Source organism: Phyllobates terribilis, unplaced genomic scaffold, assembly GCF_046119375.1.
Source record: "Phyllobates terribilis strain yellow unplaced genomic scaffold, ASM4611937v1 Scaffold_4__5_contigs__length_816908805, whole genome shotgun sequence".
Lineage (NCBI taxonomy): Eukaryota > Metazoa > Chordata > Amphibia > Anura > Dendrobatidae > Phyllobates > Phyllobates terribilis.
In genome coordinates, this window is record NW_027362764.1 from 596241202 (window position 1) to 596267336 (window position 26135).

At 43.9% G+C, this 26135-nt stretch overlaps 1 protein-coding gene across 1 annotated transcript; it reads right to left on the reverse strand.

Moving 5' to 3' along the window:
- Window positions 1-7303: 7303 nt before the first annotated feature.
- Window positions 7304-14910, reverse strand: LOC141264695 (uncharacterized). Its single transcript, XM_073676959.1, has 3 exons — window positions 14715-14910; window positions 13805-14313; window positions 7304-7324 (listed from the first exon to the last, which is right to left on the reverse strand). Exons 1-3 carry the CDS (start codon window positions 14908-14910, stop codon window positions 7304-7306), a joined length of 726 nt encoding a protein of 241 aa, XP_073533060.1.
- Between the last annotated feature and the right edge of the window lie 11225 nt (window positions 14911-26135).

The following is a 26135-nucleotide window of genomic DNA, read 5'->3' on the forward strand; positions in this document are numbered from 1 at the left end:
GCCCCCAGCTGAATACCTAGCCTTTACTAGCTATTAAAATGGAGGACCCCCCCAAAAAAAATGACGTGGGGTCCCCCATAATTTAATAGCTAGCAAAGGCTAGGCAGACAGCTGGGGGCTGATATTAATAGCCCAGGAAGGGAGCCATGAATATTGGCCCCCTCCCAGGCTAGAAACACCAGCCGTCAGCCGCCCCAGAAATGGCGCATCCATAGGATGCGCCAATTCTGGCACTTAGCCTCGCTCTTTCACGCTGCCCTGGTGCGGTGGCAGGGGGTAATAGGGTTGGGGTTGATGTCAGCTTATAATGCCAGCTGACATCAAGCCCAGGTTAGTAATGGAGAGGCGTCTATAAGACACCCCCATTACTAACCCCATAGTCAAAGTTAAAAGAAAACACAAACACCCAGAATAAAGTCCTTTAATTGAAATAAAGACACATTCCTTTATTGTTCTAAATTAAACCATACTTACCATCACGCCCATTCCAGCTGAAGCCAACGATCTCCTGCAATAAAAGAAAAATAATAAAGCAACCTCATCCTTACCTTTCCATGGTTCCCATGACAGCTTCAGCTCTGCTACATCGAGATGACAGGCTGGACCGCAGCAGAACGCTGCCATCCAGCCTGTCATCCCGCGGACACTGAGAAGCGCAGGCATGCTTGCGCTCTGCAGTGTCTGGCTGTGACGGCATAAAGATGAGACGAGTTCATGTCCAATGAACTCGGCGCACCTCATGCACGTCACTGACAGCGTGGGAGAATTCTCCTGCACTCAGCACTTCAGCGTGAGAATTCTCCCACGCTGTCAGTGACGTGCATGAGGTCAGCTGAGTTCATTGGACATGAATGAGCTCACCTCATGCACGTCACTGACAGCGTGGGAAAATTCTCCTGCACTCAGCGCTTCAGCGTGAGAATTTTCCCACGCTGTCAGTGACGTGCATGAGGTGAGCTCATTCATGTCCAATGAACTCAACTGACCTCATGCACGTCACTGACAGCGTGGGAGAATTTTCACGCTGAAGTGCTGAGTGCAGGAGAATTTTCCCACGCTGTCAGTGACGTGCATGAGGTGCGCCGAGTTCATTGGACATGAACTCGTCTCATCTTTATGCCGTCACAGAGAGACACTGAGGAGCGCAAGCATGCCTGCGCTTCTCAGTGTCCGCGGGATGACAGGCTGGATGGCAGCTTTCTGCTGCGGTCCAGCCTGTCATCTCGATGTAGCAGAGCTGAAGCTGTCGTGGGAACCATGGAGAGGTAAGGATGAGGTTGGTTTATTATTTTTCTTTTATTGCAGAAGACATTGGCTTCAGCTGGAATGGGCGTGACGGTAAGTATGGTTTAATTTAGAACAATAAAGAATTGTGTGTTTATTTCAATTAAAGGACTTTATTCTGGGTGTTGTGTTTTTTTAAATACTTTACTAGAAATTCATGGTGGTCATGTCTAATATTGGCGTGACCCCATGAATTTCGGGCTTAGGGCCAGCTGATAATGCCAAGCTGGCCTTAACCCCTTTATTACCCAGTGAGCCACCGCACCAGGGCCCTGGATGAGTTGGGTACAGCGCCAGAAGATGGCGCTTCTATGAACGCGCCATTTTCTGGGGCGGCTGCGGACTGCAATTTGCAGCGGGTGGGGCCCAGAAAGCTTGGGCCTCCCTGCGCTGCGGATTCCAGCTCCCAGCTGCCTAGTTGTACCTGGCTGGGCACAAAAATAGGGCGAAGCCCCACGCATTTTTTTTTTAAATTATTTCATGAAATTCATGGAATAATTAAGAAAAAAAGGGCTTCCCTATATTGTTGTGTCCAACCAGGTACAAATAGGCAGCTGGTGGTTGGGGGCAGCCCGTCCCTGCCTGCTGTACCTGGCTGGACACAAATATAGTGCGAAGCCCCACGTCAATTTTTTTTTAATTATTTCATGAAATAATTTTTTTAAAAAAGGGCTTCCCTATATTGTTGTGTCTGGCCAGGTACAAAGAGGCAGCTGGTGGTTGGGGGCAGCCTGTTCCTGCCTGCTGTACCTGACTGGACACAAATATAGGGCGAAGCCCCACGTCAATTTTTTTTAAATTATTTCAGGAAATTCATGAAATAATGAAAAAAAAATTGATGTGGGGCTTCGCCCTATATTTGTGTCCAGTCAGGTACAGCAGGCAGGAACGGGCTGCTCCCAACCACCAGCTGCCTATTTGTACCTAGCCGGACACAACAATATAGGGAAGCCCTTTTTTTCTTAATTATTCCATGAATTTCATGAATTTAAAAAAAAAATACGTGGGGCTTCGCCCTATTTTTGTGTCCAGCCAGGTACAACTAGGCAGCTGGGGGCTGGAATCTGCAGCGCAGGGAGGCCCAAGCTTTCTGGGCCCCACCCGCTGCAAATTGCAGTCCGCAGCCGCCCCGGAAAATGGCGCGTTCATAGAAGCGCCATCTTCTGGCGCTGTACCCAACTCATCCAGGGCCCTGGTGCGGTGGCTCACTGGGTAATAAAGGGGTTAAGGCCAGCTTGGCATTATCAGCTGGCCCTAAGCCCGAAATTCATGGGGTCACGCCAATATTAGACATGACCACCATGAATTTCTAGTAAAGTATTTAAAAAAAACACAAACACCCAGAAAAAAGTCCTTTAATTGAAATAAACACACAATTCTTTATTGTTCTAAATTAAACCATACTTACCATCACGCCCATTCCAGCTGAAGCCAATGATCTCCTGCAATAAAAGTAAAATAATAAAGCAACATCATCCTTACCTTTCCATGGCTCCCACGACAGCTTCAGCTCTGCTACATCGAGATGACAGGCTGGACCGCAGCAGAACGCTGCCATCCAGCCTGTCATCCCGCAGACACTGAGAAGCGCAGGCATGCTTGCGCTACTCAGTGTCTGACTGTGACGGCATCCAGATGAGCCGAGGTCATGTCCAATGAACTCGGCTCACCTCATGCACGTCACTGACAGCGTGGGAAAATTCTCACGCTGAAGCGCTGAGTGCAGGAGAATTTTCCCACGCTGTCAGTGACGTACATGAGGTGAGCCGAGTTCATTGTCGGCTCATCTGGATGCCGTCACAGTCAGACACTGAGGAGCGCAAGCAAGCCTGCGCTTCTCAGTGTCTGCGGGATGACAGGCTGGATGGCAGCGTTCTGCTGCGGTCCAGCCTGTTATCTCGATGTAGCAGAGCTGAAGATGTCCTGGGAACCATGGAAAGGTAAGGATGAGGTTGCTTTATTATTTTTCTTTTATTGCAGGAGATCGTTGGCTTCAGCTGGAATGGGCGTGACGGTAAGTATGGTTTAATTTAGAACAATAAAGGATTGTGTCTTTATTTCAATTAAAGGACTTTATTCTGGGTGTTTGTGTTTTCTTTTAACTTTGACTATGGGGTTAGTAATGGGGGTGTCTTATAGACGCCTCTCCATTACTAACCTGGGCTTGATGTCACCTGGCATTATAAGCTGACATCAACCCCAACCCTATTACCCCCTGCCACCGCACCAGGGCAGCGTGGAAGAGCGAGGCTAAGTGCCAGAATTGGAGCATCCTATGGATGCGCCATTTCTGGGGCGGCTGACGGCTGGTGTTTCTAGCCTGGGAGGGGGCCAATATTCATGGCTCCCTTCCTGGGCTATTAATATCAGCCCCCAGCTGTCTGCCTAGCCTTTGCTAGCTATTAAATTAGGGGGGACCCCACGTCATTTTTTTTAGGGGGGTCCTCCATTTTAATAGCTAGTAAAGGCTAGGTATTCAGCTGGGGGCTGATATTAGTAGCCTGGGAAGCTCCGTGGGTATTACCCCCTTCCCAGGCTTCAAACATCTGCCCCAGCTGTCTGCTTAACCTCCGCTAGAGACTAAAATTACGGGGAACCCCACGCCAATTTTTTTTAATAATAAATCCTTTATTTTAATACTAAATGACAAGTACAGTAACCAACACTGTCACTGTACTTATTATATATGTGACTGACATGTTTCTATCTATCTAATCTATGTGTGAAGCTCTATTCTGTCTGTTATAAATTGTCGGGTACAGATGCTGAATTGCCGGCCGGCTTTTTTAAAGAGACAGTGCATGAAAACACTATTATTTTTTTTAATAAATCCTTTGCAGTAAATGACAAGTACAGTAAGCAACACTGTCACAGTACTTCATATATATGTGACTGACATGTTTCTATCTATCTAATCTATGTGTAAAGCTCTGTTCTGTCTGTTATAAATTGTCGGGTACCGCTGCTGAATTGCCGGCTGGCTTTTTTAAAGAGACGGTGCACGAAAACACTATTATATTTTTTAATAAATCCTTTACACTAAATGACAAGTACAGTAAGCAACACTGTCACTATACTTCATATATATGTGACTGACATGTTTCTATCTATCTAATCTATGTGTGATGCTCTATTCCTTCATGTCTAAATTGTCGGGTACCGGTGTATGCCGCTGCTGAATTGCCGGCCGGCTTTTTTAAAGAAAGCGTCTTCTGAGCAGTTTGTCAGCTTTTGGACACCTTTGAAGGTGTTTTCTATGTGTTCCTATGTGTTTTTGTTTGCCTGCCATTGGTTTTAACGGTGTTCGACGGTGTTCTAAGGTGTTCGACGAACAGTTCGACGAACAGTTCCTCGAACATCCCGGTGTTCGACGAACCGAACCGAACCCGAACACTAAGGGGGTGGCTCAACACTAGTCACGAAGGCAAAAACAGGCTCTGGCGCGAAGTGGTTAATGCAACTATTCGAGGAAAATATAACCTACAGTATGTGGTAAGCATTAATATAGGATCTTGGAAAATGTAATTATCCGTGTAAGTTACAAACAAAATAGACTTATAAGATTAAAACCCAAGAGGGTACATATATAGTATCTAATGCCTAATATTACTCTCTACCAGGAATTGCCTATACAGTAATACATCTAGAAGGGCAGTAACTTCGGAGTAATTTACATGTCAGGATAGGTTGGTAAGGGATGTGATCCTAATATGGCACTTAGGACTAGTGATGAGTGGTCACTAAAATGCTCGGGTGCTTGTTGCTCGGGTCAAGAAAATCATAATGCTCGGGTGCTCGACCCGAGCAACGAGCCCAATGTAAGTCAATGGGAAACTCAAGCATTTTTCTGGCGCACCCACAGCCCCCTCCGGAGGTCTGGAGGGGGTCTAAAAATTGGCCAAATCGATGGGAACAGTGCTAAAATGATATGAAAACAGCATGGGGAAGACACTTGGAGCATTTTTGCTGTAAACAATGTTGTCAGAGGATTACGCCACTTTTACGGACTGACAATAAAACATACAAAAACTAAGCCAAAATGTATTTTCCTGAAAAAAATGTTAAAGAACACTCTTTCCAGAGTAATGACTTGTACATAAGGCAAAATAAATAACCAAAGACAAAAATGTCCATACCTTGGTCTATGATCATATGTAGCCCTTTTGATGCATCTTTGCACTTTTGCATTGCTTTCAACTGTGACCAATACATTCACCAGTAAATGTATTTTTACTACCTTATCTGGTCATGTGATGTGTGAGATATGATCAAACACATCCATATGTGGCACCCTGCTACTACAGGTACCACAGGACCCAAAAGGGTTCATGGATGGACTTCTCCACAAGAGGCCCTCGCTACAAACTGACACCTCCACCCTTCTACCTCAGACCACCAGAGGGAGCCCTGTTAGGGATATATAAACTGGAGGGTGGAGTCTGTTAGTGAGTCGTTAGTTAGTCAGTCAGGGAGTGAGTGTGCTGACACTGAGAGCAGTTAAGACGCAGTACGTCTGCTGCTGTACTGAGGGCCCCGAGTGTGGCCGAGGCAAGGAGAGAGAAGAGAGGAATTAAGGCTGCAGAGGAGTGTCTGAAGCTCTCCCCAAGACACAAGTCGGACACCGGGTCCGTTCCTACAGAGTCCTCTACACCCAGTAGGGACAACCGGCATACCAGGAGGCTTCCAGACCCCTGGTTATCCTGAAGCTACCATTAATTACAGGACTAGGAACCACAAAGGCCCCAGGCGTCCAGGGATAGTGGTTGCCAGAGAAAAGTCCTACTACCAAGCAGTCAGGTGAGAGAGCAAAACAATATAGAAGCTAGGCCAAGTTCTAGGCTGGCCAGAAGCTTAGAGAGAGGAAGACACAGAACAGGAGGCCTACAACCCGCTCACTGGGGAGAGTTCTGAAGTGCACCCTTCCTATTAAGTACCCTGGATCCTACCTGCCGTTACTCCAGTAAAGGTACAGAAGCGAATCCCCTGTGTGCATGTCCGTTATTCCTCCGGACCTGACCGAGCCACCTCTCACCTGCATCCCTTCCATCAACGCTGCCCCGGGGGCTTTCTCCGCCTGTGGGGAGCAGAGACATCCCAGCTGCCATCCCATCACACCCGGAGGTCTGCAGCAGCGCCGTTACTCATTACCGGGAGCCACAGGTGGGGTCACAAGACAAAACTGTTAACAAACCCCCTTTTAAAGAGTGACCCCAGAGTACGGGCCCGGGAGCCGACTGCCATGACATCCCAAGAAGGTAAAGGCCCGGGTACCGAGTCCCCTATATCCCCCCTGGGCGAGTTACATACAATGCTGAAATTACATGGGAACAGCATCAGGAAGACCCTTGGAAGTATCTCTGCATCCCAGGTCTCTGCCTAAAACCGTGGTCATCAGACATGATCCTGCGGTAATAATACAGACTTTTTTGGCAATATGACAAATATTAAACTCTATTTAAAATGGGCAAGGTCTGTGGCAAGGGACGGGGAAGTGGATGTTCTGGTGATGGTGATGGTGCATGCAGAGGCCGAGGCCATAGGAAAGATGAAAATGTGCCTGCTGAGGGATCACAACAAGCACCCACATGATATCGACCTACCTTCCTTTCCCACTTTCTAGGGGTCTGCGAAATGCCACTCTTGAAGCCAGTGTGAAAAGGTTGTTGGTTGGATAGCAGATAAATAGATAATGCTTCCAATCAGTTTGCAACCACCACCACCACCCTGTCTTGCACACGGTCCAGTCTCAGCAGCCATGAGTCTGGGCCACATTATTATTAAACAGCATTTATTCCATGGCGCTTTACATATGAAAAAAGCATAGCAAAAACAATTACAATAATCTTGAACAAAAACGTGAGGGTGACTGGTACAGGAGGAGAGAGGACCCTGCCCGCCAGGGCTCACAGTCTACAACAGATGGGTGAGGATACAGTAGGTGAAGGTAAAGCTGCTCATGCAGCGGTATGGTGGAGTGGTGGTTACTGCAGGTTGTAGCCTAGTTGGAAGAGGTAGGTCTTCATGTTCCTTTTGAAGGTTTCTACATAGGTGAGAGTCAGATATGTTAGGGTAAAGAGTTCCAGAGTAGGGGGGTGCACGGGAGAAATCTTGTATGCGGTTGTGGGAAGAAGAGATAAGAGGGGAGTAGAGAAGGAGATCTTGTGAGGACTAGAGGGTCCGTGCAGGTAAGTACCAGGAGACTAGGTCACAGACATATGGAGGAGACTGGTTGTGGATGGCTTTGCATGCCAAGGTTAGTGTTTTGAACTGGAGTCTCTGGACAATGGGGAACCAGTAAAGGGATTGACAGAGAGGAGAGGCCAGGGAATAGGGGGAGGACAGGTGGATTAGTAGGACAGCAGAGTTTAGGATAGATTGGAGGGGTGCAAGAGTGTTAGAAGGAAGACCACAGAGCAGGAGGTTGCACTAGTCAAGGCGAAAGATTATGATGGCATGCACAATTGTTTTTGCAGATTCTTGTTTGAGGAATTTGCAGATCTGGAAGATATTTTTACTTGGAATCAGTATATTCCTCATCCTGATCTTCTGTCCTCCCACCACGCCGAGTGCCTGAAGACAACTGATCCCAGGCTTGTACACTCCGAAGAGCTGTTTTGTTCATATTTCTATTTATAGATTCTGGCCTTTGGCTTGGCTCACTTCAACCGGGGCAACAGGAGATCGCATGTAGCTTTGCCCAAATATATCATCAGCCATAGCCACACTGAGGTGATGGTGGGAAAGTGCAATTACTGTCGCAAAAGGTGGAATGATGATGAGACACAATTGACAGAAAGTCAGGAGGAGGACCAAGGTGCGGAAGTGTAAGACGAGATGGTGGACGATGAAGTCACTGACCCAAACTGGTAAGGTGACATGTATAGCGAGGACAGCAGCAGAGAGGGGGGAGGGAAGCATAGCACCACTACAGGTGGGAAGAAGCAGTGGGGTGGCCACAGACACAAGGCGGGCAACTGTTCCCCAATGCATCAATACCAGTCCAACTACTAGGTTTTCCCGAGTCTGGCTCTTTTTTAAAGACTGTCCAGTTAACAGCAAAAAGGTAATTTGCAAAATCTGCCATGCCAGCATCAGCAGGGGTAGCAAAATTACCAGCCTGACCACCACCAGCATGCTCAGGCACATGACAGCAAAGCACCCGACTAATTTGGCTGAACCCCAGGGTCCAGAAACAGTGTTTGTGGGTGACACCACTGCCTCTTCCCTTGTTGTACGTGCAGGCCAAGCCTCCGTCCATGATGCAAGCGAAGATGCCTCAAACCCTTCACCTGTCATTGCACATTTGCAACCATTACAGTCAGCAACCTTGTCCACATCCTTGTCCAAGGGCAGCATTCAGCTGTCTCTACCCCAGTCCATTGAACGCAAGTTCAAATACACAGCCACCCACAGGTCACAATACTAAACTGCCACATTTCTCGACTGCTTGAACTAGAAATTTTGCCTTTTAGGCTCGTGGAGGCAGAAGCTTTCCTCAATCGCTTGGCGGCGGCTGTCCCTCAATACTCTGTCCCCAGCCGCCACTATTTCTCCTGGTGTTCCGTCCCCACCTTAAACAAGCACGTGTCCCAGAACATCACCCGTGCCCTCAACATCACAGTTACTGGGAGAGACCACCTAACCACGGACACATGGACAAAAATGCTTGACACCAGGGATGGTACATTTCACTGACGGCACACTGGTTTAATATTGTGGAAGCCGGGACCCAGTCAGACCATGGGACAGAACATGTTCTCTGGCGCCGAGGATTGCGGACCCTTGGTCATTAAGGGTTGCCACCACATTCCACAGCTCCTACACCTCCATCTCCTTCTCAGCCCCCATCTCCAAAATGACCACATCAGTCGCAAGCTGGAAGCACAGCAGCACTGCCTCGGCTAAGCGGCAACAGGCTGTGCTGAAGATAATATGCTTAGGTGACAAACCGCACACCGCTGCATAGTTGTTAAAAGCTGTAACAGAGCAGGCCCATCTGTGGCTCTCACTGCTGAACATACAGCCAGTCATGTTCATGTGTGACAATGGCCAGAACCTGGTGGTGGCTCTGAGACTTGGCAACATCGCACAAGTACAATGGCTGGACCATGTGATCAACTTAGTGGTTCAGCGGTTTCTCAAAACCTACCCAGATCTGACAGAGCTGCTTGTGAAAGTAAGACACGTGTGTGCCCATTTCACAAAGTCAGCTACAGCTTCCGTGACCTTGGCAGTGCTTCAGCAGCATTTGCAGCTTCCACCTCACCGACTGTTGTGCGATGTAACCACACGTTAGAAATCAACATTGCAGATGTTGGGAAGGATTTGTGATCAGCAGAGGGCAGTTGTTGAGTACCAGCTTCAACATGCCCGCTGGAATTCAGGTCAGCCTCCGCACATAACAGCTGATGAGTTGGCATGGATATCTGATGTCTGTGCCATCCTTCAAAACTTTGACAACTCCAACAATAAGGTGAGTGGCGATGACGCCATAATTCGCGTCACCATCCCACATCTCTGTCTACTGAAATGCTCGCTGCTAACAATTAAAGAAAAGGCATTTAAAAAATCAGCCATTTCTGCCTTCCATTTTGTTGCAGTGTGTCGGTCAAGCTATTAACACTAGATCTCTGTGAAGAATAGAATTAGTAAATTACAGGCCTGCTATTTAAAAGAGAAGCATGGTATTAAATAGCAGGCCTGTAGTTTACTAATACTATTCTTCACAGAGACCTAGTGTGAATAGCTTGACCGTCACACTGCAACGAAATGGAAGGCAGAAATGGATGTGGATGACTTTGGAACGCTGTTATATGTGATACGTCTGACAGTTTAAAACCATGCTTCTCTGTCAGACGTATCACATATAACAGCGTTCCAAAATCAGCCATGTCTGCCTTCCATTTTGTTGCAGTGTGTCAGTCAAGCTATTCACACTAGGTCTCTGTGAAGAATAGTATTAGTAAACTACAGGCCTGTTATTTAAAACAGTGGTTCACTGTCAGACGTATCACGGTCAAGTCTCAGTAGCCTTAAGTCTGGACCGCATATTCCTCACCCTGATCCTCCTTCCTCCCACCATGCTAAGTGCCCAGAGACAATTGATCCCACATTTGGACACTCAGAAGAGCTGTTCACTTTTCCATTTGTAGATTGGGGCCTCTCGCTCGGCCAGCTTCAATCGAGTCAAGAGGAGAATGGTGCTTGTAGCGATGCCCAAATATTTGAGCAGCCATGGTCACACAAAGGCACCTGTGGGAAAGTGCAATTACTGTCACAAGAGGTGGATGATGATGATGAGACACAATTGCCAGAAAGTGAGGAGGAGGAGCAGGATGCGGAAGTGGAAGACGAGGTAGTGAATGATATAATAACTGACCCAACCTGGCAGCGGGCCATGCAGAGCGAGGACAGCAGCACACAAGGGGAGGGAGGCATAGCACCACAACAGGCAGGAAGAAGCAGTGAGGTGGCTGCAGACACAAGGCGAGAAAGCATTCCCCGTAACACCAACACAACGGAAGTTGCCAGTACAACTGTTAGGTCTTTCCGAATCTGGCTGTTTTTTAAAGACTCTGCAGATAACCCCAAAAAGGCCATTTGCACCACCTGTCAGGCCAACATCAGCAGGGGTAGCAAAATTACCAGCCTGACCACCACCAGCATGATCAGGCACATGGCAACAAAGCAACCAACTAAGTGGGCCGAATGCCAGGGTCCAGAAACAGTGTCTGCGGGTGACACCACTGCTTGTTCTGCTGTTGTGTGTGCACGCCAATACCCTGTCCATGGTGCATGCGAAGATGCCTCTCACCCTGCTTGTGTCTTTGCACACTGTCAACTAGCATCATCAGCAAGCAAGTCCACGTCCTTGTCCCAGTGCTGCGTTCAGTTGTCCTTATCCCAGTCCTTGAAACGCAAGCGCAAATATGCAGTCAACGTCCCACACGCCACACTACTAAATTTATACATTTTGCGAATGCTTGCGCTCAAAATGTTGCCTTTTAATCTTGTTGAGACGGAAGCTTTCCGCAACCTAATGGTGGTGGCCATCCCCCGGTACTCGGTCCACAGCCGCCACTATTTCTCCCCGTGTGCCGTCCCCGGATGGCACGAGCATGTGTCCCACAACATTTGCTGTGCCCTCAACAAAACAGTTACTGGGAAAATCCACCTAACCATGGACAAGTGGACATGTGCTTGTGGGCAAGGACAATACATCTCGCTGACGGCACACTGGGTTAATATAGTGGAAGCTGGGACCCAGTCAGACCTTGGGACCGAACAAGTCCTCCCGACGCCGAAGATTGCGGGCCCTGGGTTAATCAGGGTTGCTCCCACAATCTACAGATCCTGCACTTGCTCCTCCTCCTCCTCTTCAGCCTCCATCTCTGAAATGACGACATCAGTCACAAGCTGGAAGCATTGCAGCACTGCCTCGGTCAAGTGGCAACAGGCTGTGCTGAAGCTAATATGCTTAGCAGACAAATCGCACAATGCTGAAGAGTTGTGGAGAGCTCTGAAAGAGTAGGCTGATCTGTGGCTGACACCGCTGACCCTACAGCCAGGCATGGTCGTGTGTGACAATGGCTGGAACCTGGTGGCAGCTCTGAAGCAAGGTAAGCTCACGCACGTACCATGCCTGGCCCACGTGCTTAATCTTGTGATTCAGTGGATTCTCAAAGCCTACCCAATCTGCCGGATCTGCTTGTCAAAGAACGCCACTTGTGTGACCATTTTAGAAAGTCAACTACAGCTTCCGCCGCCCTTGTTGTACTTCAGCAGCATTGGCAGCTTCCAGCTCACTGACTGGTGTGCGATGTCCCCACACGTTGGCACTCTACACTGCAGATGTTGGGAAGGATTTGTGAGCAGAAGAGGGCAGTTGTTGACTACCAGCATCAACAAGGGCATTGGAATTCAGGTCAGACTCCAAAACTTTGAGGATTCCACCAAGAGGGTGAACGGCGATGACGTCATAATTAGCATCACCATCCCACTTCTCTGTCTTCTGAAATGCTCTCTGCTCACAATTAACACTAGGACTACTGGACTCGTGACCCCGCCTAGAACTACTGAAAGGAGTCATTTTGACTCCTTGCTTGTTTTCGTTTATTTTTAGAGTTTCATTTGTGGTTATTTATTAATAATTATATTTTTTGTAATGTATTATTATTGTGAGATCCAACAGTAATGCTTTTGATTGTTTTTTTTCTGCTTTTCTTATTTTTCTACAGAAAATAACAATAATTATAATAGACGTTTTTCAAACATTTTTTTTTATTTAAGTGCACACATATAAACAACAACTGAAGAACAAAAAGCAGAGAAAATGTAGGTGGAGGAGCATAAAAATGAAAATATGGCGCAGAATTCACCTTCTAAACATTTGGTGTTTCGCATTTTAGGCATTGCCTTTGATTTATGGCAGTACATTGCCCACACAAAGACTTACCACAAGTCTTACAATTTCCGACAGATCTATTTTTCTTGCACTTTTCTTTGATCTGGCAAAATTTTGTTTGAACCATCACTTCTGAGCATGTAGAAACTTGGGACGTGGAACCCTTTTCCCTATCTGTGACATAAGGACCACTCAACTCTCTCACAAGCGTTTGCAAAAATGCCTTGCGTGACATATTTTGGTGGGTAATCTCCTTGAATATTATCCATTCATTTATACCCGCAAAGTCTAAGGCATTTTCAAATGCATGAACAGGCCATCTCCTTGTGCATGTTCGTGTGGTATATTTTCGTGCCATCTGATCCACTACATCTACTCCATATTTTGTTTCATTGTAAAACTTTACCGTTTCTGGAGTTTTTTTAGCGGAATCAGACGCAACAACAACATCTGGATGGACGGAACTCAAAATGACAACATTTTTGTTGGGCTTTCCTTGATATACTGTAAGTGTAAAATTGTCTTCATTTCTAAACACTTTAGTGTTGTACAATTCCTCTTTCATGGATTTTATTTCTTTAGGCACTTCTCGCCTTATCTTGTTCAGTGTTCCCACGATGGTTGTTCCTTTGCTTTTTAGCTGTTTAGCTAATTTTACTGAAGTAAAATAATTATCGGTTGTAACATTGCGACCTTTTTTCAAAAACGGGTCCAATAACTTCATTACCACATGGTCAGCTAAACGGTCCTCAGCACGGCGTGTGTCATCTTTGCCTAGATAAGGGAAGCCATTTGCCAGATATTTGCTCCTCTTATCAACAGCTAGCCAATATTTGTGGCCATATTTATCTGGATTGGAAGGCATGTACTGCGTGAATGGACACCTAGTTTTGCTTGGGAAAAGTTGCTCATCCACCGTTATGTATGGGCCAGGTTTGTAACACGCAATACAATTTTCAATAAACCTGTCCCACAAAGTAGAAAATAGAGCAAACTTGTCCGTTTGCAGTCTCTCCAATCGAGTAGATTTCTCATCAAATCTGAGAAACCTCATAATTTCAACAAAGCGGTCCCTAGACATTGTCGCTTTGCAAAACGGTATTCCCCAGTCATTACACCAAAACTGCTAATCGAGTGACGGTTCGTGCCAGATATTCCACGAGCATAGAATATCGCAATGAATGCATCTAGCTCCTCATCAGATAGAGTAAACTGTAAATTATTGTTCCTGCATGCTTCTGCAAGCGTACAGTTCTTTATATGTGTCAATATATATGAATCAAAAAATAAACTCCATGCGCTCAAAGGACTATCGATAATGATATTTCTTCTGGCGTATCCTGTAGGGCCAGGTGCTTCTCGAAGAATATTTTGGCTGTCACGCCTACCAGGCAAGTGTTCTCCAATTTCAACAGGTTTCCATTGAATACCATCCGCTGAAACTAGTATTCCTTCAGATTCGCCTTCTCTGGTGTTTGTTGTTGCATTACCTTCGCCGCCATCGTTATCTGTTGTTCTTTCATTTCTGGGACGTTTTGCTGATTTTTTCTGTCCACGACCAGGAGGATGGTCACGAGGCAACATAACTGCATGAGCCCGATCCCCAGTTGATGTGCTTGGAATATCTGTAAAAAAGTTGATGAATATTTAGAATTTTTGTTTTGTAAGGGTCCGTGCACACTGGCTGGATTAGCGGCGGAATATCCGACCGGATATTCTCACCACAATCCGGCCTGTACCTGCCCGCTCAGGTACAGAGCGGAGTTTCATACCTGAAGCTCCGCTCCGAACCCCGGGCTGGAGCCGCTGTCTGGGACGGAGCCGTGCTCACGCGTAAGCAAGCGCTGCTCTGTCCCTGACAGCGGCTCCAGCTCGGGGTTCGGAGCGGAGCTTCAGGCATGAGCGGGCAGGTACGGCCTGTATTGCGGCAAGAATATCCAGATGGCTATTCAGCCAGAATTCTGCTAGTGTGCACAGGCCCTAACTCAGTGTGTGGAAGAACAAATAAATACACATAACTACTTACCTTCTGGATTTGTTCCTTCTGAGTCTTCAGATTCACTTGATATGTTCTGAGGAATGAAATCTTCATCACTGTCAGAATCAAATACATGTTTCTGCAATTCGGATTCCGATTCATCCTCCGGTATGGATTGCAAAGTAGCCAGAATATCCTGAGGCTTTATCAAACGTCTTCTCTCCATATTCCTCACAAATTCCATAATTCTATATAATTCCCTGCTGAAAAATAGAAATGAAATTAAAACTAAAAGAAATAATAACTGTTCTGCCACCTTCAAAAGTAGGTGGGCTGAATCAGTTGACAGACAGCTAAACTATTTCATAACAATTCATACCTGTATGAGTCTTCAGAGCTCGTATGTCTGCGTCTGTTCTCTTTGTCTCTTCAGCTGAACTGAAAGTAAAGTTACTATCCAGAATACTGTCTCCTGCTAGGACCTTAGAAAAACACCACCCTTCATTAGCATAAGATAAGAGCCTAGAGTAAACAAGCTATTTTGTTCAGCATTACACAGTAATACAAGCAGGTAAAACACAAGGAAAATGTGAAAAGTTGACATGTAAATTGAACTACATCTATATGAACATCAGGGTAAATAAGACAGAGTGAAAAAATTATGCACAAAACTTTATAGCAACATTTAGTGACAAAAGGACCTCAAAATATAGTAGGGAGTCAGAATGACTCCCTTCAGTAGTTCTTGGTAAATTTTGAAAAAAACGCGCAAATTTTTCACCAAAATTATTTATTCTCACAAAATCTTTTTTCACATCATATTTGAGGAAAAGTCACCGAGTTTCAAGCCGGAATTCTGAAAAATGTAGTCACAGAAGAGAAATAAAAAACGAAAGGAGTCAAAATGACTCCATCAGTAGTTCTAGTGTTAAAGAGGATGCATTGCAGGCGGAGCACGATGAGATGGAGCAAAAAAACATACAGGGTGATTCCGCACAGCCCAGCCTCATCTCATCCCAATGTGGATTGAGTGGCAATGAGTAAGAGGAGGAGGAGGAAGAACAGGAGATAGTTTCCTGCGCTATAGATGGTACTACCTGCACAACTTTCATACCGTCTGTTCAGCGTGGAAGGCCAAAGGAAAGGTAAGAGGAGGAGGAGGACGAGGAGGAGAGCATGATCAGTCGTCCTCTTGGTAAGGACATGGAAGTCTTGCTTACGTTTATGTTTCACTGCCTTTCCCGTGACCCTCGCCTTGTCCAAATTTGGGGTGACAGTCATTACTGGTTGGTGACACTTCTAGACCCACACTACAGGGAGAATTTTCTGTCTCTTATCCCGCGCAGGACCGGCCTAATAAAATGGGGCAGTACCAGTATGCCCTTGTTGCGAAATTATTAAAAGAAAATCCCATCTGAAAACGCTGGCGGCAGAGTGCACACTTCGTTGGACAACCAAGGAGTACAGGCGAGAGTGACACAAATACAATCCTGCAGAAGCAGGGGAACACTGTCAAAGTTCAGGGACAGTTTTCTCAGGCCGTCCCATTGCACAGGCCCTGAGGCGCGGGGTACTCTCACAAGGATGGAAAAGTTTCGGAAGATGGTGAGGGAGTACCTTTCCGACCGTACCATCGTCCTCTGTGATTCATCTGTGAATTATAATTATTGGACATCTAAGCTGGACACATGGCATGAACTTGGTCTCTATGCCTTGTAGGTCCTGGCCTGCCTTGCCGCTAGCATTTTGTCAGAGCGGGTTTTTAGTGTCGCTGGTGGAATTATAACTGTTAGGCGCATCCACCTGTCAACTGAAAATGCTGACAGGCTTACTCTTATAAAAATGAAAAAGGGCTGGATTGGGCTAGACTTCACAACACCACTGAATGATAGAAGAGTAACATAAACTCAAATTTAGTGTCTTTTTTTTGGGAGGTCTAACTCTATTCCCATGCACCTCTGTCTTCACACCGAGACATGGGTATACACTTCCTGATTTTGTCTATTTGCTCTTATCCTCCTCCTTCTCGTCATCCTCATCCTCCACCACCATATCACCACCATATGTACCATATCACCATATCTACATCGCTTGCAAGGGACATTGGAGTTCCTCCAAAATTTTGGCAGCCATTGCATTCACTGCATTGGCAAACAGTATGGGAGACCCACTTCCTAATATTGGGAACATTGTTTGCAAGAAGCCCTCCGACCTCTACATGTCTTGCGAGGAACATTGGAGTGCTTCCAAATTTTTGTGGAATGAACTGACTCTCTATGCCTTGGAGGTCCTGGTCTGCACTGCCACTAGTGTTTTATCAGAGAGGGTTTTTAGTGCCGCTGGTGAAATTATAACTGATAAGCGCATCCGTCTGTCAACTGAAAATGCTGACAGGCTGACTCTTATAAAAATTAACAAGGGCTGGATTGGGCCAGACTTTTCAACACCACCGAATAATAGCAGCGTAACATTAACTCAAATCCAGTGTCTATTTTTGTGAGGTGTATTTCCATGCACCTTTTCACACCCACACATGGGTATACGCTTCCTGATTTTGTCTGTTTGCTCTTATCCTCCTCCTTCTCCTCATCCTCATCCTCCACCACCATATCACCAGGGTGACTGTGGTCCGTGATGCAACGCCCACATAATTTTTTTAAAGGGTCTTTTTAATGCCCGTAAAAAAAAAAATTATACAGTATGTTCAGTATTTACCACCAGGGTTAAATGTTTGTCAGACCATACACTTAGTGCATGGGCATTACAAGTATAGGAGACCCGCTCCTTTCTAATGGGAACATGTCATACTCGTTACTGTAGCCCTACTCTTTGTGTCTTTAAATTGTTAGTGGGGTTTTTCCTAAATTTTGTCAGCCGCTGGACTCACTGCATACCCTATAACTGTATTGCAGACCCTCTCCTTTCCAATGGAAACATGTCATACTCTTTACAGAGGCCCACCTCTATGTGTCTTTAAATTGTTATTGGGGTTTTTCCCAAAGTTTTCATTCACTGCATGGGCATTACCACTATAGGAGACCCACTCCTTTATAATGGGAACATTTTTTTTACTGAAACCCTCCTCTATGTCTCTTCAAAGGGGTATTGGAGTGCGTCCAAATTTTTGGAAGACCTTGCAGTCACTGCATACACAATAACAGTATAGGAGACCCACTCTTTAATAATGGGAACAACAAAGCATAGCCGACTGCTGGTCCTTTAAGAATAGTCAGGGTCGCCTGATGGCCCTATAAAAATAGTGTTTGTGACTTTCAGAGTCCCTCCTTCATAGATGAAACAGGATGGGTCTGATGATGTCTCACACACCACATGGCCAGATAAGGTAGTAAAATGTTAAAATGACATTTCCCGGTGAGTGCATTTTTCACCTTTGAAAGCAATGCAAAAGTGCAAAAGCGCATCAAAAACGCTATGTTTGAACATAGCCCGGGGTGCGGCAGAGCATTTTTGTTTTTGGTTATTTATTTTGCCTTATATACAAGTCAATACCCTGGAAAGGATGCTCCTCAACATTTTTCCCAGGAATATACATTTTGGTTTCGTTTTTGTATGTTTTACTGTGAGTCGGCAAATGTGGCGTAATACCTCTGACAATATTGTTGACAGCAGTGACCTGGGAGTCAATGATGCTTCCTGGGGTCTTCCCTATGCTGTTTCCATGTCATTTGAGCACTGTTCCCATCAATTTGGTCAATTTTAAGGCCCTCTGCAGACCGCCAGGGGGGGTCGCCGGAAAAATGCTTGAGTTTCACATAGGCTTACATTCGGCTCATTGCTTTGACTGAGCACTCGAGTATTTCAGTTTGCTGAACCCGAGCAATGAGTACCCAAGCATTTTTGTGCTTGCTCATCACTAGTCGCGACCACTGGCCAGGAGTATGTATAACTCATACATACCCTTCGGTCCCGGGTCTGAAACCGGCGAATCTCCACAGCACACAGTGCATGCGCTGGGGGGGATTCATATGTCTGTGGTCACACAGAATGACTGAATACTTATCGATTTGGACAGGACAACCACTTTAAAAACGAAAACTGACTGTGTCCTTTAAGGGGCCTAAGAATAATAGTTGTTTAATGTTATTTATTTTCATAAATCAATAGTACACAGGACATAGGAAACTGTAATATATCATTTCAGATATTTGCTTCTCTCTCCTCCTGGACTGACCATTCATTCTTACAACTCATAGGCAAAATCTGTCTCAAGTAAGTACAGATTTTCTCATTACTGAGTTATTAGATGGAAGTTGGTGCTAATAAACTTGAATGGAGATGATGGAATGAGGAGGAGTATGGATAATCTAAAAGTAAAAACAGAAATTCTGCTACATATTCTCCTGTTACACTTTAAACTAATACCAGTTGTTTAATGATCAATATAGGAAGGTTAAAAATTACCTGGTCCCAAAGAAAGTTAAATTTTGACTTAGGTTTCAGTAAAATAAATAAAATGTTTATCTTTATGTGTCTTTTTTTATGATTGTGTCATTTGCTTCTCCTGCTCTTACAAATAACAAAGTGAACAAAGTTTTTTTATGACATTGAAATTGCTGCAGTCAAGTCATGTATTTTTTGAACAACGCTCGAAGGAATAGCAAACTTAAGGCTTTAAGAGAAGAAAAAGGCTGAAAGAAAGTAAAGGCAAGTGGGATTACCAGGCAAAACAAGAGACAGAGGAACAGAAGATAGTGTGAGCTTCAAAGAGTCAGACGTGGAATCTCGTGGTACATATAACGATCAAAAGAAAAACAAAAGGTAACATTTTTGTGTTCACCTTACCTTCAAAAGCTGGACTACAGCAACATTAAGGAAAAAGTGCTTTAACTATGCTTGTCTAAGAAATGTTACTCTGTTTGAAATGTGCATATTGTATTGAATAATAAGCATGTCCTTCTACACTATTAAGACAAAGTAGACAATGCAAAACTCATCATTTATTTACTAAAAGCATCACTGAATATTTTGTGTTACCATTTAGCCACTTGATGGATCATAATATCAGCAAAGATCACTATAAATAAATAGAATTACTAAAATAGATTTTTTTCTACAATCAGTTAAGAGATTGCTGGACTGGACAGTACAGAAAAATTATAATAATAAACATTGTTCAGAAATTTATGTGTGAAGAACAATTAAAAATAAATATTTATCATTTATAGGATCTGTAAAAATTGAGTCATTTCCTATTGAGTATAATTGCTCTGGTTTACTACTATTATTATTATTATTATTAATATTATGCAGAATATACAGTGCCTGCAAGTAGTATTCAACCCCCTGCAGATTTAGCTGGTTGACACATGCGGAATTAACTTGGCATTGTGACATTTGTACTGTAGATCAGCCTGGAAGTGGGAAATGCACTGCAGCAAATTTTGTTTTCGTTTTTTTTTTTTTGGTTTTTTAAAAACTTTAAAAGTTAATTCAGAGTGTCATTTATTATTCAACCCCTCAAACCACAAGAATTCTGTTTGGTCCCCCAAAAGTATTAAGAAGTAGTTCAGGCACCAAGAATAATGAGCTTCACATGTGTGGATTAAAGATCTCTTTTGCCAGCCTTTTCTGACTATTTAAGACCCTCCCCAAACTTGTGAACAGCACTCAGACATGGTCAACATGGGAAAGACAAAGGAGCATTCCAAGGCCATCAGAGACCAGATCGTGGAGGGTCACAAGGCTGGCAAGGGGTACAAAACCCTTTCCAAGGAGTTGGGCCTACCTTTCTCCACTGTTGAGAGCATCATCCGTAAGTGGAAGGCTTATGGAACTACTGTTAGCCTTCCACGGCCAGGACAGCCTTTGAAAGTGTCCTCCCGTGCCGAGGCCAGGCTTGTCCGAAGAGTCAAGGCTAACCCAAGGACAACAAGGAAGGAGCTCCGGGAAGATCTCATGGCAGTGGGGACATTGGTTTCAGTCAATACCATAAGTAACGTACTCCACCGCAATGGTCTCCGTTCCAGACGAGCCCGTAAGGTACCTTTACTTTCAAAGCGTCATGTCAAGGCTCATCTACAGTTTGCTCATGATCACTTGGAGGACTCTGAGACAGACTGGTTCAAGGTTCTATGGTCTGATGAGACCAAGATCGAGATCTTTGGTGCCAACCACACACGTGACGTTTGGAGACTGGATAGCACTGCATATGACCCCAAGAATACCATCCCTACAGTCAAGCATGGTGGTGGCAGCATCATGCTGTGGGTCTGTTTCTCTGCCAAGGGGCCTGGCCATCTGGTTCGCATCCATGGGAAGATGGATAGCATGGCCAACCTGGAGATTTTGGCCAAGAACCTCCGCTCCTCCATCAAGGATCTTAAAATGGGTCATAATTTCATCTTCCAACAAGACAACGACCCAAAGCACACAGCCAAGAAAACCAAGGCCTGGTTCAAGAGGGAAAAAGTCAAGGTGTTGGAGTGGCCTAGTCAGTCTCCTGACCATAACCCAATTGAAAACTTGTGGAAGGAGCTCAAGAATAAAGTCCACATGAGACACCCAAAGAACCTAGATAACTTGGAGAAGATCTGCATGGAGGAGTGGGCCAAGATAACTCCACAGACCTGTGACGGCCTGATCAGGTCTTATAAAAGACGATTATTAGCTGTAATTGCAAACAAGGGTTATTCCACAAAATATTAAACATAGGGGTTGTATAATAATTGACCCACACTTTTATGTTTAAAATTTAATAAAATTCAACTGAGCAACATAACTTTTTGGCTTGTAAGATTTATGCTTCTGTTCATAAAACCTACTCTCGTTTGCAGTTTGAAGGCTCTAACTTATTTGCATCTTATCAAACCAGCTAAATCTGCAGGGGGTTGAATACTATTTGTAGGCACTGTATATCAACTTACCAAGCAATAGAACTTATTGAAAATATTAACTTCAGATGCTTTGTCCACATATTTGATTTCTTCTAGTGATTAAAGATAAGTGAATATATTCGAGTGGAATTGAATTCTTCTTGAATTTTACAAAAATCTACAGTTGCCAAAATGTATAGTTTTTTTTTTTGTAATTTGCTTCTGCACTGTAAGAAACCATTAAAATGTAAAAAACAAAATAAATAAGTTTTTATACTCACCTTACCCATCACCTCTCCAGCCCCTGCACATCACCCATCTGGTCCATGCTGTGTCTTCAGATCACCTTCCTCCTGCTAAAAGGTTATCAGGGGGTCACAGCGTGATGACATCACAACGTGAGCCTTAACCTTGCACACATACATAAAACCATCTCAGGCTACATCAAAGCTGGAAATTGCAACCTAGCATGAAAGGGCCAATGATTTCAGCTTGATTGGCTGTTATCTGAAGATGCAATGAGGATCGTACTGGTGACGGTGAGGAGCAGAGGGGCTGGAAATGTGAGTGGTGAAGTGAGTATAAATGTTTTTCTCTTATTTTTGCATCTTATGTATATTATGCTCCTTCGGAGATTCCAAAGCATAACGCTGGTCATTAAATTTGTGGAAAGTAACACAGTGATTTGCTAGTGATTGTCTTTATAGCAACTTTTTTATCTAAATTATTTTCATTGTGCTTTGAAAGTATAATGAAAATATAGTCAATATAGTCATTTGACCAGTTAACCAAATCTAGAAACAAATGAAACATAAAAAAGTTAAAATTTGAAAACGGTGTTTGCAGCATTTTATGCTTCACAGTTTGCTAAGAGAAGGGACAAAGGAAAGGTGGGCAGAATTTTACATTCTTTGTCTCCTATTGCAGAAAGAGTATGTAAAAGGGTTGAAAAATTATCCACCCATCCACTTTCAAAAAAAATTCTAATATTACATGAATATCATATCCTCCAATTTGCATTTTTACATTTGTACTTTCCCAAACTTTCTTTTAAGAGCCATTATTTTTTTAATTCTCCACTGACATTTGTGTCTGAGGTCTTGCTTTTTTCTAATAAAACCATCCATTTTACCATACTGTGTACTTAAAGTGAACCTGAGAGCTGGTACATGCTCCCTGATCCATGGGCAGCATGTATCAGGCACTGGCTGTATGATCTCAGCCAGGTATGTTTGTATGCTATGGCATTTCAAAGAAAAACATACTTTTAGAGTCTCCGGTGAACAGGCCACATGGGGAGACATGTCAAACCGATGGATTCCTGGGGCCTCTCTTTGATAAAAAAAAAAAGCCTAAAAGCCATCCAACCAGTGTCAAGGTATTCCCAAATCGGGATGGTCCTAACCTGTAGTATTAGAACCTTACCATGTGTGAAAGTGCCGTCGATGTGAATGAGAGCTTAGCAGGACTGCGTCACGAATATGTATACCCAGCAAATGGGAGCTATATCAATGTAATGTCTATCTCAAAGAAATGGCGGCCGCACACTTACCTGCACTAACCTTCTCTGTTTTAAATTGGCATCACTTTGACACATGGTTTGGTTTTAATACTACAGGTTAGGACCATCCAGATTTGGGTACACTTTAATACTGGTGGGATGGCTTTCTTTGTTTTTTTCATCAAAAACGGTGTTTACTAAGTACCCTATTTTATTTATATGTACTAATGCTTTTACTTATTTACTTACAGCAGGGTATATGTTCATTTTGTTTTAGTCTTATGTTTTGCTGGTTCTTCTTACTTGTTGCATACTTGCCTTAATTGCTTGTCTTGTTTTCTCTTAGATTCCTCAGCACTGAGAGTGGCACTAACAGTGTTGGCAATGACGCTAATGTAATCACTCGGCCGAACCTGTCAATCATTGACAGAAACATTCTCTAATGCTGCTGGTAAGTGCACATGCCATCCAGTGTACCTGCACATGCCATCCAGAAAGAAGTTAAGACTACACCCTATCAACTCGCTCCACCATCCAACTCTTTGAACAGGGGTCCAAAACCCTGAAAAGGGTAAAATTCTGAAGATGGAAGCATTCCCTGATACCTTTTAAATAGAATAAGCAGCATAAGGAAGCCTATTTAAGAGATGACGGTATTTCAATAGACTCCCCTACCTGATAAAGGTTCACTTAAAGACTAAAAAAGAACAGTAATAACATTGTGGATTATAAATAAAAATATAGTCATCATTTAGCTTCAATCAAGAGTTCAGGGTCTTCTTTGCTATTCATCTAAGAATTGGGATCATACTCAGGCACCACCATCTGTTGTTGCCTTGATTTCTCTATTGAGTTGTCTCATTTAAAACTGTTGAAACCATCAGCTAGTTGCCTCATGTAAGACTATTGTAACCATTGAGTTTTTTTTTGCCTTCTTGTGCCAAAAGTATCTTGCAACAACAAAGAAAATGACGGCACTTCCACTACAAAAACTAGGTGTGAACAGGTGCTTACTAAGAGCAGCTACCTCCATATATAATGAACAAATAAAGTAGCACACTGTAACACTGAGTATATAGATGTGAAATATGAAATATGAATAGCATAACTGCTGTAAAGAATAGAAATAAATAAAAAAAATGTTGAAAAATTTTATTTTAGCGCATGAAATATGAAGTATGGGAAATGAATAGCATTACTGCTGTAAATAAATGAGAAATCTTAGCGCATAAATTGGCCAATTCATGTGTACCTGACAGCCGCGGTAAGGCGTTTCTCGATGTCAGGACCTACCAATGTGAATACCTCTCTAAGAGACCTCCGTCTGCTTATGTGTGGGAAAGACAGATCCTGATGCATTTAAAACCACCTGCGGCATGGGGGTGGGGGTGGAGTGCTCAGTCAACGCTAAATCTAGTAAAAAAGAAAATGACGGCACTTCCACTACAAAAACTAGGTGTGAACAGGTGCTTACTAAGAGCAGCTACCTCCATATATAATGAACAAATAAAGTAGCACACTGAAACACTGAGTATATAGATGTGACATATGGAATATGAATAGAATAACTGCTGTAAAGAATAGAAATAAATAAAACATTTTTTGAAAAAAATTTTTAGCGCATGAAATATGAAGTATGGAAAATGAATAGCATTACTGCTGTAAATAAATGAGAAATCTTAGCGCATAAATTGGCCAATTCATGTGTACCTGACAGCCGCGGTAAGGCGTTTCTCGATGTCAGGACCTACCAATGTGAATACCTCTCTAAGAGACCTCGGTCTGCTTATGTGTGGGAAAGACAGATCCTGATGCATTTAAAACCACCTGCGGCATGGGGGTGGGGGTGGAGTGCTCAGTCAACGCTAAGTCTAGTAACAAAGAAAATGACGGCACTTCCACTGTTCATTATATATGGAGGTAGCTGCTCTTAGTAAGCACCTGTTCACACCTAGTATTTGTAGTGGAAGTGCCGTCATTTTCTTTGTTACTAGATTTAGCGTTGACTGAGCACTCTACCCCCACCCCCATGCCGCAGGTGGTTTTAAATGCATCAGGATCTGTCTTTCCCACACATAAGCAGACGGAGGTCTCTTAGAGAGGTATTCACATTGGTAGGTCCTGACATCGAGAAACGCCTTACCGCGGCTGTCAGGTACACATGAATTGGCCAATTTATGCGCTAAGATTTCTCATTTATTTACAGCAGTAATGCTATTCATTTTCCATACTTCATATTTCATGCGCTAAAAAAAATTTTCAAAATTTTTTTTATTTATTTCTATTCTTTACAGCAGTTATGCTATTCATATTTCATATTTCACATCTATATACTCAGTGTTACAGTGTGCTACTTTATTTGTTCATTATATATGGAGGTAGCTGCTCTTAGTAAGCACCTGTTCACACCTAGTTTTTGTAGTGGAAGTGCCGTCATTTTCTTTGTTACTAGATTTAGCGTTGACTGAGCACTCCACCCCCACCCCCATGCCGCAGGTGGTTTTAAATGCATCAGGATCTGTCTTTCCCACACATAAGCAGACGGAGGTCTCTTAGAGAGGTATTCACATTGGTAGGTCCTGACATCGAGAAACGCCTTACCGCGGCTGTCAGGTACACATGAATTGGCCAATTTATGCGCTAAGATCTCTCATTTATTTACAGCAGTAATGCTATTCATTTTCCATACTTCATATTTCATGCGCTAAAAAAAAATTTCAAAAATTTTTTTATTTATTTCTATTCTTTACAGCAGTTATGCTATTCATATTTCATATTTCACATCTATATACTCAGTGTTACAGTGTGCTACTTTATTTGTTCATTATATATGGAGGTAGCTGCTCTTAGTAAGCACCTGTTCACACCTAGTTTTTGTAGTGGAAGTGCCGTCATTTTCTTTGTTACTAGATTTAGCGTTGACTGAGCACTCCACCCCCACCCCCATGCCGCAGGTGGTTTTAAATGCATCAGGATCTGTCTTTCCCACACATAAGCAGACGGAGGTCTCTTAGAGAGGTATTCACATTGGTAGGTCCTGACATCGAGAAACGCCTTACCGCAGCTGTCAGGTACACATGAATTGGCCAATTTATGCGCTAAGATTTCTCATTTATTTACAGCAGTAATGCTATT